A 15152-nucleotide genomic window follows, 5' to 3' on the forward strand; every position below is an offset into this window, starting at 1 on the left:
TCCAAAATGGCCGACTTCAAAATGGCCGCCATGGTCATCTCCCATCTTGAAAAGTTTTCCCCCTCCCATATACTAATCAGAAAGTTGATATCACCAACCATTCCCATTTTATTTAGGTGTATCCATATACATGGCCCACCTTGTAGATGATTGATAGAAAATAGATAGATACTAGATAGATGACAGATCTGAGATGGACACAGCGGCCTCGTTGTACACTGAGGTATCAGCAGACACTGAATATACAGAATATAATCTCCATTACCACTATATAGAATATACTTATAAAATGAAGGTATTTCGAGCATACTTTGGTATGTTTGCAGAGTCCTGACCTTCTGACACTACAGACAGCATCACATAGAGACGACTCGCACGTGTGCAGTGAGCTGCTCTACAGCGCTGCAGCCATGATGACTAAGGGCATAAATCGGGTAATAAGGGCAGTGTACAGAGAAGATGGGGCTGCGGATCTTTACATCTATATGGCGGGAGGTAAAAATAACATTAGATTTAATCACGCTGCAGGATTTAGTCATTTTTTTCGGGCCAGCCACTTGTCACGATTAGCTATGCTGGTTCCAGGTTTTGGTGGGCTTCATGATGCACAGATATGGCGGAGAAATATAAAGAAAGTACAATGCAAAGATTTCACTAACATTACATTAGTGATCAGAAACCGGACAGTATAGTCCTCCATACAGTATTATGGGCCCCACATAGTGCTCCATACAGTATTATGGGCCCCATATAATGCTCCATACAGAATAAAGAGCCTCATATATTGCTCCATACCGAATAATGGGACCCATATAAGGCTCCATACAGTATTATGGGCCCCACATAGCGCTCCATACAGTATTATGGAACCCATATATTGCTCCATATAGTATAATGGGCCCCATATATTGCTCAATAAAGTATAATGAGCCCCATATAATGCTCCATACAGAATAATGAGCCCCATATATTGCTCCATACAGTATAATGGCCCCATATATTTCTACATACAGTATAATGAGCCCCATATATTGCCCCATACAGTATAATGGCCCCATATATTGCTACATACAGTATAATGAGCCCCATATATTGCTCAATACAGTATAATGGGCCCCATACAATGCTCCATACAGAATATTGAGCTCCATATATTGCTCCATACAGAATGAGCCCCATATATTGCTCCATAGAGTATAATGGGCCCCACATACTGCTCCATACAGAATAATGAGCCCCATACAGTATAATGAGCCGCATACAGTATGAGCCCCTTACATTTCTCCATACAAAATAATGGCCCCATATAATGCTCCATACAGTATTATGGGCGCTTCATAGCGCTCTCCATACAGTGATCACTCTCTGAGTACAGATAATGTAGATGTCACCTGTAGACCAGTTTGTGGACTTGTATTTGCAATTTGGGGACCAGTGTCCAGTCTGGTGGTCCCGAGCTCTATTGTGGGGGGCTGGGATAAAAATGAATCAAGTACACCCATAAACCCATCCACACATCCAGTCAACTTCTGCCGCTACTCACCATTTTTCTAGACTAGCGAGAAGCCTCAGCATGCCGGCATTCGAAGTCTTAACACGGCTAGATGCCACGTTCTCCCTTCTAGGGTCTGGGGAGATTTGGAGCAGGAAGAAGCAGACCTACTCATTTTAAGATAGGCGAAAGTACAACACTTGCAGAGAAGGAGTGACTCTGACACACACCAAAGAACAAAGCAGGACAAAAAAATAAATCGATCTACTAGAACGATCAGCGAGTGATCCTGCGGAGGAGATTGCTTCTGAGTGCAGTTGAGGACAAGGTCACCATGGAAGAGGTGAATGTGGAGCTCAACATTTATTACATTTTTTTTCCAGAATTCTCAAACTTAATGACACGGCCCAGTGTTTAAACCACACAAGAACAAAAAATACTATTTCACTGTCTTTAGTTGTTTGTTGTCCCTGTACAGGAGTTATCCTGCGTCCCATGCACGTTCCTCATTTCTTGCATCCATTTACACGATATATATGACGATGCTCATCATCTTCTGAGGCTCCTGCAGGTCATTTATTTAATTCCGTGGCACTAAAAGAGGAAAATTAGATATTTTTATTATCTGTATTAGTATTTTTTTGTTCTGTGGTGTACCTCAGAGCATAGGTCAGGAGTGCTGGTAGGGCCTATGCGACAGCGGGGCGCTCTAGCTTGGCCTGGCTAAGGAAGCAAACTGATGTACAGGGTGGGCCATTTATATGGATACACCTGGGTGGGCCATGTATATGGATATGCAGCGCCCCAGAGTCCTGGTCGTTGCAGTAGTGTCGTTCTTCCACCCAGGGGGAGTGATATTACGTCTGAGGGCAATAAAGGAGATCTCTTTACCAGGTATCACAAACCACACAACACACTTCACACTCCAGGCACCAGGGGGAGCTATGCTTCTATCTATTAGGGCACTCCTCACAATTAGGTAAAACTGGAAGTCTGGACAGGAAGTTAGAGAGAAGCGAGCTGGGTTTCACCCACTAAGCACCAGTCTGGCGGAGGCTGGCTGGGCTGGACCTAGTGAGCTGCTATCTGGGTTCCGCTCAGGTAGTGGGTCCCTGACAGGGATGGGATCCTGTCAGAGGCCAAGACAGAAGGCCACGGAGCTGCACCTGCCCTACGTGCGGCAGCATCCAAAGAAAGAGACATTGAAGGGATTTGCGTTGCAGAGAGTGAGAAACAAAGTCATAGCACAAGGAGAGGAAACCAGGAGGAGTTCTGCCCTGCAAAAGGCTGCCTCCTTCTGAGGCGCAGAATCCGGTAGCCGGGACACAGAGGGAGTAAGGATCTCTACGCTTTACTTCAGAGACCAGCAGGACAGTTAATTCCACGTTAGCTGCCCGACCTTATACCCAGGAGGCACGGTGGCAACTTGTGGGGGCTGGGGCGTGATAGAGTCCCTGTAAAAAGCCTCAGGCCATCAGTCATACGGGTTTGTCCTATCCTTACCATCAGGGGGACAGAGAGAAAGAGACATAACAACTACAATAGTTGTGAGGACCTTACCGAGAAGCTCAGCAGGGAGGTACTACAACACCCAGGAGCTAGTGGAAGGCTATTGATTTCCACCTGGATAAGGGGACTCTGGATTTGCCTTCAGACCGTCCGGACTCTGCCTACCCTGTGGTCCGTACCCTGGACTGTGGACACTGAAGCCTTCAGTAAAGGTAAAGAGACTGCAACCTTGTGTCCTCGTTCTTCACTGCGCCTCACACCATTCACCATCTACACTCTGGGAAGCCCTGGGGATACACTTCACCTGTGGGAAGCTATATCATCTAGCTGCCATTACATCACCCCAGCGGACCCCTAAGCAGCGTCGGTCACTCTGACTGAATATCACAGGTGGCGTCACGAACATTATCCCTTTAAAGACCTTTCCCCCTTTTACAATGGACGACCTTAGGGCCACGGACCGGGTCAGCCACCGTGACATCCCCACTGAGAACCGAAGGACCCGGTACCGAGTACCCCACGGCCCTTGGGGGCGCTCCAGATACACCTAAATAAAATGGAAATGGTTGGTGCTATCAACTTCCTGTTTGTGGCACATTAGTATATGGGAGGGGGGAAACTTTTCAAGATGGGTGGTGACCATGGCGGCCATTTTGAATTGCATCTTTATAAATGGCCCACCCAGGTGTATCCATATAAATGGCCCACCCTGTATATAATCCTGCATAGATTTGCTACATTTTAACTGTAATTTATAAAGACTTTTACGTAGCAGAAAAGGGAGCCCATCCTAAAAAAATGGGGTGCTGCTGGAACTGGTTCAAGTCATCACACTCCTACATCTTGTTATAAGAGATCTTCCATCTAGTTACATCCATACCCCATCCTATCAGAGGACGATCATACAGGGTAACTGTCACAATATTGTTGTCTGATAAACCGGGGTCAAAGGCTCCCTTTCCTGTCCATAATGCTAGGAGTGCTCTAGTTATCTCTGCTCCCCAGGTTACTACTGATGGTGAAGACGTCAGGGCCAGGTACCTTGCTGTACTCCTGAATCAGCCCTTATCTGTCCCTTCTCCCACCCAGGGAAATGGGGAGGAATAGTTTATGTATATGTACAAACCAGACAAACAAGGAAGGACATACAGGGATAAATGAAAATACCAGTCACACAAAATATGCACTCACAGACAACAGAGAGGAACACCGGAGAGATAAGGAGGGTAAACAAAATAAGAGAGGATAGGGACTTTGCACACAACTGAAACACCGAGCAACAGTCACAGAACAATTCTCCAAAACACCTCTACCGAACACCGACTTCTCCACTCCTCACCAGGCAGTACAAGACTTAACACTGGCAATCCAGATTGCCAGAGGTGAGTATACGTATTAAATTTGCAAACATTTCTACATTTCTGGGGTTTTTTCAGTCAAGAAGGGGTGTAGAGTGTACATTAATGAGAAAAAATGAACTTTTTTGAATTTACCTAATGGCTGCAATGAAACAACTGTATATACTGTATAAAATAAGGATTCCCCTGCTGCTCGGATCGTCAGGTATCAAACTCTTTCATATATAAATGGCCATAGAAGCTTTATTGGTAATTAGCCAATGCGTTTCATGGTCGCACCGACCCTTTCATCAGGACAGTAATACATGTAATAGTACAAATCCACACATATATACATACGAAAAAAGTTACAAATCATCTAATGCCCGTAGGCGCTCCCGATATCCAAGGTCAATAACTGGACAGAATCTACATAGGAATGTCCTGCGCTCATGTATGTAGCTACAAAAAAACATAAAAAATAACATTTATATACAGTATATATAATGAACTAATCTCCCACTATCTTCCCTCACGTAATCTTCGTTCATCCTAAGACCTCCTACTCTCCTCCACACTTATTCGTTCCTCACACAATCGCCTCCAAGATTTCTCCCGAATATCCCCCATCCTCTGGAATTCCATGCCTCAACATGTCCGATTATCCACCACCCTCGGATCCTTCAGACGGAACCTGAAAACCCATCTCTTCAGGAAAGCCTACAGCCTACAATAACCGAGCCGCCGCCTCACCACCACCAGAGCCGCCGCCGCCTCACCCCTACCTTCTGTCTCTTCCCCACTGTCCCATAGAATGTAAGTCCGCAAGGACAGGGTCCTCTCCCCTCTGTACCAGTCTGTCACTGTAAACGTGTTTACTGTAATTGATATCTGTAACTCTGTATGTAACCCCTTTCTCATGTACAGCACCATGGAATTAATGGTGCTATATAAATAAATAATAATAATAATAATACAGTATATATACAAAATATGGGCAGATGGATAAAATAAATAAATATTCTCCTGTACGTAGAAATATATTCAATTGGTAAAAACAAAAATTTCCCAGGCTCGAGTTCATATGAGGACATCCAGCAGAGGGCGCATCACCGAGACTCAAGGTAATTACAGGACATTCCCCTGCTTTTCATTCATTCCCCGGGGTTTTACACACAGGAGCACAATTGCATTAGCAGAGCTCCTGGGTGCAAAATGATTTAACCCATTCAGATGGGTTTACATCGTGGGACGTGACCTGAACGACGGAAGGTATGGGATATTGTTTTTTTTATTTTTGCTTTTTTACAGAACGAGGGTCTTTAGGTGGATTAAGAGTCTAATAAAATATTAAAACACCCAGTGTCTTTATTTCATTAAATTACTTTATAATAATGTGTGTGTGTTTTATTAACCATTTTGTACTATTGGATTAATAATGGATAGGTGTCATAATTGACGCCTCTCCATTATTAATCTGGCTTAATGTCACCTTACAATAGCAAGGTGACATTGACCCTTCATTACCCCATATCCCACCTCTACACAGGAGTGGGAAGAGAGTGGCCAAGTGCCAGAATAGGTGCATCTTCCAGATGTGCCTTTTCTGGGGTGGCCGGGGGCAGATGTTTTTAGCCGGGGGGGCCAATAACCATGGACCCTCTCTAGGCTATTAATATCTGCCCTCAGTCACTGGCTTTACCACTCTGGTGGAGAAAATTGCGCGGGAGCCCATGCCAATTTTTTCCGTGATTTAACCCTTTAATTTAATAGCTAGAGGGCCCAAATTTTGCACATACACACTACTAACATTAGTAGTGTGGAATATGCAAAAAAAAAGGGATATGAGATGGTTTACTGTATGTAAACCATGTCTCATATAATGTCAGGTTTGGGAAGGAGATAGCAAAAGCCGGCAATTGAATTACCGGCTTTTATGCTATCTAGCGCTGAATTAAATATATATATATATATATATATATATATATATATATATATATATATATATATATATATATATATATACACATACATACATATATATGTGTCTCAATGACACATATATATATATAGATAGATAGATATAGATACTGTATATGTTTTAACGAACAATTGAGCACATAAATCCATTAGATGTCGGTTTTGCAAGCCTGCGAGAAAATATCGCAGTACAGATGCCATACGGATTACATACGGAGGATGACATGCGCAAAATACGCTGCCACACCCTGCCTACGGATTACATACGGATCACTATTTTGGGAACATTTCTGCGTATTACAGCCGTAAATAACGGACCGTATTTTCATACGCTGAGTGTGACGCTGGTCTTAGATGCACCAGTTAAATGGAATTTTATGTGCAGGATACTATTTATTATTAAAATTTTTTATCCATCTGTGTATATTTTTATGTACATAAATGTATTTATTTTATATTTGTTATATTTGTCATTGTTTTCTTTCTCTACAGAATGTATATATACACTGTGTTCCAAATTATTATGCAAATTGGATTTAAGTGTGATAAAGATTTAATTGTTTTGTTTTTCAAATAAACTCGTGGATGGTATTGTGTCTCAGAGATCAATGGATCACTGAAATCCATCTTAAACACATGGGATAATTAGTTTTCTAGGTGATTCTAATTAAAGGAAAACTACTTAAAAATGATGTTCCACATTATTAAGCAGGTCACAGTTTTCAAATAACATGGGAAAGAAAAAGGATCTCTCTGCTGCTGAAAAGCATCAAATAGAGCAATGCCTTGGTGAAGGGATGAAAACATTAGAAATTTCCCGAGAATTTAAGCGTGATCATCGTACTGTTAAGAGATTTGTGGCTGTATCTGAGCACAGATGTGTTTGTGCTGATAAAGGCATAATGAGGAAGATTTCTGCCAGGCAAGTTCATTGGATTAAGAGAGCAGCTGCTAAAAAGCCATTACAAAGCAGCAAACAGATATTTGAAGCTGCTGGTGCCTCTGGAGTCCCTCGAACCTCAAGGTGTAGGCTCCTTCAAAGGCTTGCTGTGGTGCATAAACCTACTATTCGGCCACCCTTAAACAGTGTTCATAAGCAGAAATGGTTGCATTGGGCCCACACATACATGAAGACTAATTTCCAAACATTCTTTTTTACTGATAAGTGTTGAGCAACCCTGGATGGTCCAAATGGAGTAATGGATGGTTGGTGTATGGCCACCATGTCCCAACAAGGCTGCAACAACAGCAAGGAGGTGGAGGAGTCATGTTTTGGGCTGGAATCATGGAGAAACAGCTGGTAGGGCCCTTTAAGGTTCCTGAAGGTGTGAAAATGACCTCTGTAAAGTATATAGAGTTTCTGACTGACAACTTTCCTCCATGGTATAAAAAGCAGAAACGTGCCTTCAGGAGCAAAATCATCTTCATGCATGACAATGCACCATCTCATGCTGCAAAGAAAACCTCTGAGTCATTGGCTGCTATGGGCATGAAAGGAGATAAACTCATGGTGTGGCCACCATCTTCCCCTGACCTCAACCCTATAGAGAACCTTTTTAGTATCATTAAGAAAAAGGTCTATGAGGGTGGAAGGCAGTTCACATCAAAACAGCAGCTCTGGGAGGCTGTTCTGACTTCATGCAAAGAAATACAAGCAGAAACTCAATGGATGCAAGAATTATGAAGGTGATATCAAAGAAGGGTTCCTATGGTAACTTGTAACTTGGCCTGTTAGGATGTTTTGGAGTTAAATAGCTTTTTGTTCAGTGAATGTGACCTCCTAATGCTGCAAATTCCACAAATGAGCATTTTAAGTTCTTTAAAACATATCAAATGTTTAGAAATTCTACTGTGCCTAATAATTGGAACAGTGCATTTTAAGTTTTTATTCATTTTGGAGATTATACTGTTATCATTGGGAGGTTTATTCAATAAAATTAGATGTATCCTCTAACGGGTGATTACTTTTATTAGACTGACTGTCATTTGCACCAACCATTTAGGAAAATCAGAGAAAAATGTTATTTGCATAATAATTTGGAACAAAGTGTATTTATATTATATCATATATATATATATATATATATATATATATATATATATATATATATATATATATATATATATATTATTTTACAGAAGCTACAATTTATTTTAACATTTATAGTATGAATTAACTATTATTATTATTATTATTTATTGCTTACATTTATTTGGACATTTTTTAGTAACTATATGAATTATTTCATTGTATTGTAGAAGCAAATGTTATCTTAATACGATTTATTTATTGAACGTAACATTATAACAACATTTTTCATGTACAACAATATATAGCTACATATATAAGTGCAGGACATTCCCGTGTAGATTCTGTCCTGTGATTGATCTCAGATATTGGGAGCGCCTCCAGACATCAGATTGGATGATTTGTAACTTATCTCTTTTTTCAAATGTATATAAATGTACAATGACATGTATTACTGTCCTGATGAAGGGTTCGGTTCGACCCTAAAACGCGTGGACCATTTGCCAATAAAATTTCTATGACCATTTATATATATGAAAGTGTTTAAGACCTGATGAGCCGCACGGCACAGGAATCCTTATTTTATCTAGACATCATGAACGGAACCATGACCCGGCACGATCACTGCGGGATCCACAGGGATTTAATACCCATCACAACCACCGGGTGGCCACCTATAGACACGTAGAGCATTCACATCTCCCGAAAGAATATGCAAAACTCTTCTCAGGAAATGTCTAGCCAAGAAGAAAGGTAAGAACAAGTCATCTGTTAGTGGGATGTCCTCATATAAAGTATTAAGGTAGGGGCAATATTAGAGTATGTGGCGGTGGGAGCCTGGGGCCTCATCAGTAGATTACCGCTTACCGAAGGCATATGTGGCATAGAATCCCTTCACCTGAATGGACGTGTCACTGTGGAACTGGAGGAGAAGCGTCCTTCCCGATGACCGGATACCGGGCACGGTGATATCTTTGCCACAGTATCTGCCAATCAGAGGGGAAGTCGTCACTGGCCCATTAAATACCAGTAGATAATCGAACGTACATGTCTTCTTATATTCCACATTAAATTCCGTCACATTTAGGGACACCTGGAATAAAAGACAAAAGTTCAGTTACACACGGTGAATATGGAGTCGCCGGCCAACCCTTAAGTCTCCACCTCCACCGAGAGTATAAAACTAATATGGCCACAATTACACTATCATGAGGGTTGTCACCTTTATCTCCTCTAGGACTAGATTTAGAATTCCGGTAAAGTTTTACTTCCTCCAGTTCTGGTCCATATACTCACCGCAAAACCATCCGGTGCGATTATGACCCAGGCACATTCTGCGGAGGCCGGGTAACTAGCCGGGTACCTGGGAGAAGTGATAACTCCAGTGGGGTCAGTGAGCATGGCACCACAATTTACTGGAAAGTAAGAGATACAGTAGATGATACAGCTCTATATTAGCACCTAAGTTGGCCGTGTCTTTTAAAAGCAACCTGTCGAAAACTTCTACTAACCCCCAAACCATTAAAAGACAAACCAGTAAGTCACAAAGTGCTGCTCCAACAAGAAATTGCATTTTGAAATAGTGTCTGCATTGGGACGCGACGGTGCACTTACAGCTTCTCAGCCACATGCTCTATTTCCTACCCTGCAGCACCCTCCCCTTGTTGATTGACAGGTCAGTGGCTGGGAACTTGGGCAAACTACCTATCAATCAGCCAGAGGAGGGTGCTGTAGGGTAGGAGGAAGAGTGTGAGGCTGAGAAGCTGTTATGCTACGTTCACATTTGCGTTGTGCAGCGCAGCGTCGGCGGCGCAACGCACAACGCATACACAACGCATGCAAAACGCATGCATAACGCTGCGTTTTGCGACGCATGCGTTGTGTTTTTGGCCGCCAAAAAAATGCAACTTGCTGCGTCCTCTGCGCCCTGACGCTTGCGTCAAAAAAGACGCAAGCGTCAAAAAACGCAAGACAATGCATGTCCATGCGCCCCCATGTTAAATATAGGGGCGCATGACGCATTCGTCGCCGCAGCTGCGCCCGACGCTGCGCTGCACAACGCTAATGTGAATGTAGCATTAGTGCGCCGTCACGCCCCAATGCACTTACAGACAAGTTTATAACTTCAAAACGCAGTTTCTTGCTGCTGAAGAAGAACATTGCAGACATAAAAGGGATTAAATAACTTATCTTTACAAGGGCTGCACAGTCATATAAATTGCTTGCAGGGGGATGGTTAAAGTTTCTGACAAGTTCCATTTTAAAGAGTTTTCCAGTATGAGAAAAACATGGCCATCTTCTCCCAAAAACAAGGCCCAGCCCTGTCTACAGGTTGTGTCTGGTATTGCAGCTCAGCTCTATGGAAGTGAACGGTGCAGAGCTGCAATACCGCGTACGACCTGTAGACATAGTGGTGCTGTTTATGGAAGAAGGAAGTCACATTTTTCTTATCCATGCTGGGTGGCCATCTCATGCTGTACATAGGGTTCACATACCGGTGCTGTAGGAAGCGCTGAATCCGGGGGCCGCCATGCTGCCATCACTGATGAATTCAATAAGCATGGTCCTATCAGTGGTAATCATGGAGGGCGGCTGTCCCGCTCCGCAGCTCCTGTCCAGTAGCAGAGGGGCCGACCTGTTAGCACCGTCGTAAACTCTCAGGTAATCGGAGGCGCAGTCCGTGGAGGCGTAGACATCAAAGGCGCTGAACTGCAAGAAAATCTGATAGGAAAAGATAGATCTTAGCATCAGCTGGGTTAATGGGTCCTGCAGGTACAAAAGACTAATGATAAAGGGGACATGTAGTGTCGGCCATATCTGGGGGAGGCAGCGGGATATTTAGCTGGGAAAACGGGCAAAAAAACTAGTAATGCATCCATTTATATCTCCACTCACTTAGTCTGGGCTTAAGAGTCCAGTGGGAGTGTCTACTCAGTGATTGACAGGAAGGCTGTACGACCACCCACTGGACTCCTGAGCAAAGGATTAGAGAGTATTCAGTATTCAGGGTAAGGGATGCAGAGGTACAAGCTGCCCTCCGATCCCTGGTGCCCAGAGACCCCCTCACTCACAAAGGAAGGAAGGCGCCAGTATGAGGAATGGAACATTAAAGGGATGGGGATTGTGATCAGTGACCACGGGGGCAGTCCATGTCTCATCACTAGATCCCGCCACTGACACTACACTCAGGAGTCTCACCTGATTGGCTGGGATGCGAATGAGCCAAGTACAGGTGGTATTACTGGGGTAACTGCTGGGGTAATTAGGAGAAACGACTGATCCCGAAGAATTAGAAAGTAATCCCCGACAGAGGCCTGCAAGAGAAATCATAACACTTCAGAATGTACTTCCTATCCCCCGACAGAGGCCTGCAAGAGAAATCATAACACTTCAGAATGTACTTCCTATCGGACAACCAGTTCAACATATACTCCACCAGCAGAATAGTGAGTGCAGCTCTGGGGTATAATACAGGATGTAACTCAGGATCAGTAATGTAATGTATGTACACAGTGACTGCACCAGCAGAATAGTGAGTGCAGCTCTGGGGTATAATACAGGATGTAACTCAGGATCAGTAATGTAATGTATGTACAGATGGAGTCCACCAGCAGAATAGTGAGTGCAGCTCTGGGGTATAATACAGGATGTAACTCAGGATCAGTAGTGTAATGTATGTACACAGTGACTGCACCAGCAGAATAGTGAGTGCAGCTTTGGGGTATAATACAGGATGTAACTCAGGATCAGTAATGTAATGTATGTACACAGTGAGTGCAGCAGCAGAATAGTGAGTGCAGCTCTGGAGTATAATACAGGATGTAACTCAGGATCAGTAATGTAATGTATGTACACAGTGACTCCACCAGCAGTATAGTGAGTGCAGCTCTGGAGTATAATACAGGATGTAACTCAGGATCAGTAATGTAATGTATGTACACAGTGACTGCACCAGCTGAATAGTGAGTGCAGCTCCGGGGTATAATACAGGATGTAACTCAGGATCAGTAATGTATGTACACAGTGAATGCACCAGCAGAATAGTGAGTGCAGCTCTGGAGAATACTACAGGATATAACTCAGGATCAGTAATGTAATGTATGTGCACAGTGATTGCACCAGCAGAATAGTGAGTGCAGCTCTGGGGTATAATACAGGATGTAACTCAGGATCAGTAATGTAATGTACAGTATGTACACAGTGACTGCACCAGCTGAATAGTGAGTGCAGCTCTGGGGTATAATACAGGATGTAACTCAGGATCAGTAATGTATGTACACAGTGACTGCACCAGCAGAATAGTGAGTGCAGCTCTGAGGTATAATGCAGGATGTAACTCAGGATCAGTAATGTAATGTATGTACACAGTGACTGCACCAGCAGAATAGTGAGTGCAGCTATGGAGTATAATACAGGATGTAACTCAGGATCAGTAATGTAATATATGTACACAGTGACTGCACCAGCAGAATAGTGAGTGCAGCTCTGGAGTATAATACAGGATGTAACTCAGGATCAGTAATGTAATGTGTGTGCACAGTGATTGCACCAGCAGAATAGTGAGTGCAGCTCAGCTGCTACTCATTGTGGTGATTGTGGGTGTGGTCGCCACTGAACCTGCTGTGTGCTCCTGAGCTCCTGGGAACCACTACCTCTCCACCCGGGGACCTGCTCTCTCTCTTACCCAGGGAGTGAATGGGTTTCCTGGGATGAGTGAAGGAGCCAAGTCCCAGGCTTCTGCTTCCCGGACCAGGCTGGCGGGGGGCAGAAGGAACCAGCATCCAGCCTGCACATCAGAGGATTTGGGGGTGAGACGCTCCACCAGGAGTCGCAGCAATGTGGCTCCTACTCCCCCCAGGTCTGCAGAGACCCAGAGAAGCCGCAAGGCTTCCATGGAGGAGAAGCCTGCTAGCGTGCAAGATGGTGGTCCTTCCGGAGGAAAGCTGAGTGCTCACGGAGGTGAGGCCAACCTCACTGAGGAGGGTTGGGCGCTGCAGAGACCCCGGGAGTCTGTGTCCACCTATGCCTCCCGGGTCATGAGCCACCTCCGTGAGTATCAAGAGGCGAGTAAGACCCTGAGGAGGCTTCGGGAGGATCTGCGCTGCACAAGCAACAAAGCTGCAGGTTCCTCCAAACCGAGGAAGAATCAGCTCCAGGCGGAGGTAAGGAGACTAAAAGTTGAGATCAATGAGCTTGAAGTCAGAAAAGCTTTCATCAGAGAAAAAAGTGGACCATTTAAAGAAAAGCTTATAAATGAAGACCGATTCAGAGAAATGGCTGATAACAGAGAGCAAAGGCAGATGGGGCTGCAGCCTGAGAGCCAGGTGGATGATGATGATGATGATGAGGAGGAGGATGACCAGCAGAAAGCCCCACCTGGCAGCCTGCTTAGTCACTCACAGGCCACGTGCAGCGAGGTCCCTGCAGGACAGGCGACAATGACAGCCAGTTCTGCTGGCTCTGGGGAGGACAGTGACAACATTGGCCAGGGAGGGGCGCTAATGGCAGAGATCAAGCTCCTGGAGTCCCCAGTGTGCCTTCAGAACTTCCATCTTGGTGATGATTTACCAGAGGAGGCACCTGGGGGCCAGAAGAAAAAGTCAAAGACCACCAAATTTAAGCTGCAGGAAATGGTAAGCTATGTGTATGCGCCCCTCCCTGTACCCCCTGAGTCGGCTGCAGGGTCAGCTCGCTGTATAAGCCCCATTGCCCAGCCCAGCCTGGTTTCTGCTGTGGATCTGGTGCAAAGGCGTGGGGAGATTACAAAGCAACGCAACGAGGCACAGAGCTCCGTCTCTGCTTGTAGTAGCAGGGACGTAGCAGCAGGTGCATCAGCCGAGAGACTGGACAGTGAGGGCGGCCCGGCGGCGGGCGAACGGTCAGGCCACGATACTGTGGTCCGCTCCTCAGTGGGAGGGAGGAGCTGCCCGGTGTCGGGGGCAGCTTCGGTAGCCTCGGTGCCCCTGAATACTGTTGCCGCCGATCACTTAGTTGAGGAGCGGCGGCAGTGTGAGGGGGTTACCGGGGCTGGGAGTTCCGGTCCTCCCAAAGTCCTATTTTGTGTTGGTGCCGCTGGTCAACAAGATCCTGATGCTAAGGATCAGCGGTGCCTCACAGCAGCTAAAGATCAACGCCGCCTGGTAGCAACCATGAAGCAGCGGAAAATATCAATTGATGATGCGGAGGGCACACATAAAACCAGGGGTGAGGTCACCTCCAGTTCTGTGGAGGAGACTCAGCCCCTTGTGCCTGATGATGCGGAGGCCAAAGTGTCACCCTCTGTTGTCACTGGTCCAGCAGGAGTGAATGTAGTGGTGGGTATGGATGCGGAAAACTCTTTGTCTAGTGGTGTGGTTGCTGGTTTGGTGGAGGGTGAGGGGGTTATGGAGGTGGGTAATTGTAATACTGTTGGTGTGGATGTGGTCACTGGTCCGGTTGCCCCCCTGGTGGTGGCAGCACCTGTCAGGAGCTTTGCCGCTGTCACCTCCGGGGGAAATAGGGCATCCTCCTCGTCTCTGGGCTCTGGGTACGGCATGTTGCAACGGCGTCTCCTGGAGGCTCTAAAGAAGGAGGAGAGATCACTAATGGTAGAGGGTCGAGAGGTTGATCTATCCTTCTGGATAGAGAGGCATGGCCTCAGGGCCTTCCGAGAGCAAAGAGTGGGGGATACAGTGTGGTCCCTCCCAACAACCGGGCCGGGTAGTGTGCGTAGGAATGTGGTCCGTCTTCGGTGGAGGGGCAGTGATGCATGTCCTCTAAGGTAGAAGGTTGTGGAGCTCCTGCTGAAGATGAGCTTCAAGGCGAT

At 45.2% G+C, this 15152-nt stretch overlaps 1 protein-coding gene across 1 annotated transcript in view; it reads right to left on the bottom strand.

Annotated features, from left to right (window-relative positions):
* Positions 1–1842: 1842 nt before the first annotated feature.
* Positions 1843–15152, bottom strand: part of LOC143803827 (embryonic protein UVS.2-like) — a 43921-nt gene continuing 30611 nt past the window's right edge. The window contains exons 14-18 of the mRNA XM_077281592.1: positions 11546–11661; positions 10843–11068; positions 9644–9762; positions 9215–9440; positions 1843–2086 (exon numbers count right to left, since the gene is read on the bottom strand). Of these exons, the coding sequence (XP_077137707.1) occupies positions 2073–2086; positions 9215–9440; positions 9644–9762; positions 10843–11068; positions 11546–11661 (701 nt within the window). The 3' untranslated portion in view covers positions 1843–2072. The remainder of the gene's footprint in view (positions 2087–9214; positions 9441–9643; positions 9763–10842; positions 11069–11545; positions 11662–15152) is intronic.

This window comes from Ranitomeya variabilis, chromosome 2, assembly GCF_051348905.1.
Source record: "Ranitomeya variabilis isolate aRanVar5 chromosome 2, aRanVar5.hap1, whole genome shotgun sequence".
In the NCBI taxonomy this organism is placed as follows: Eukaryota; Metazoa; Chordata; class Amphibia; order Anura; family Dendrobatidae; genus Ranitomeya; species Ranitomeya variabilis.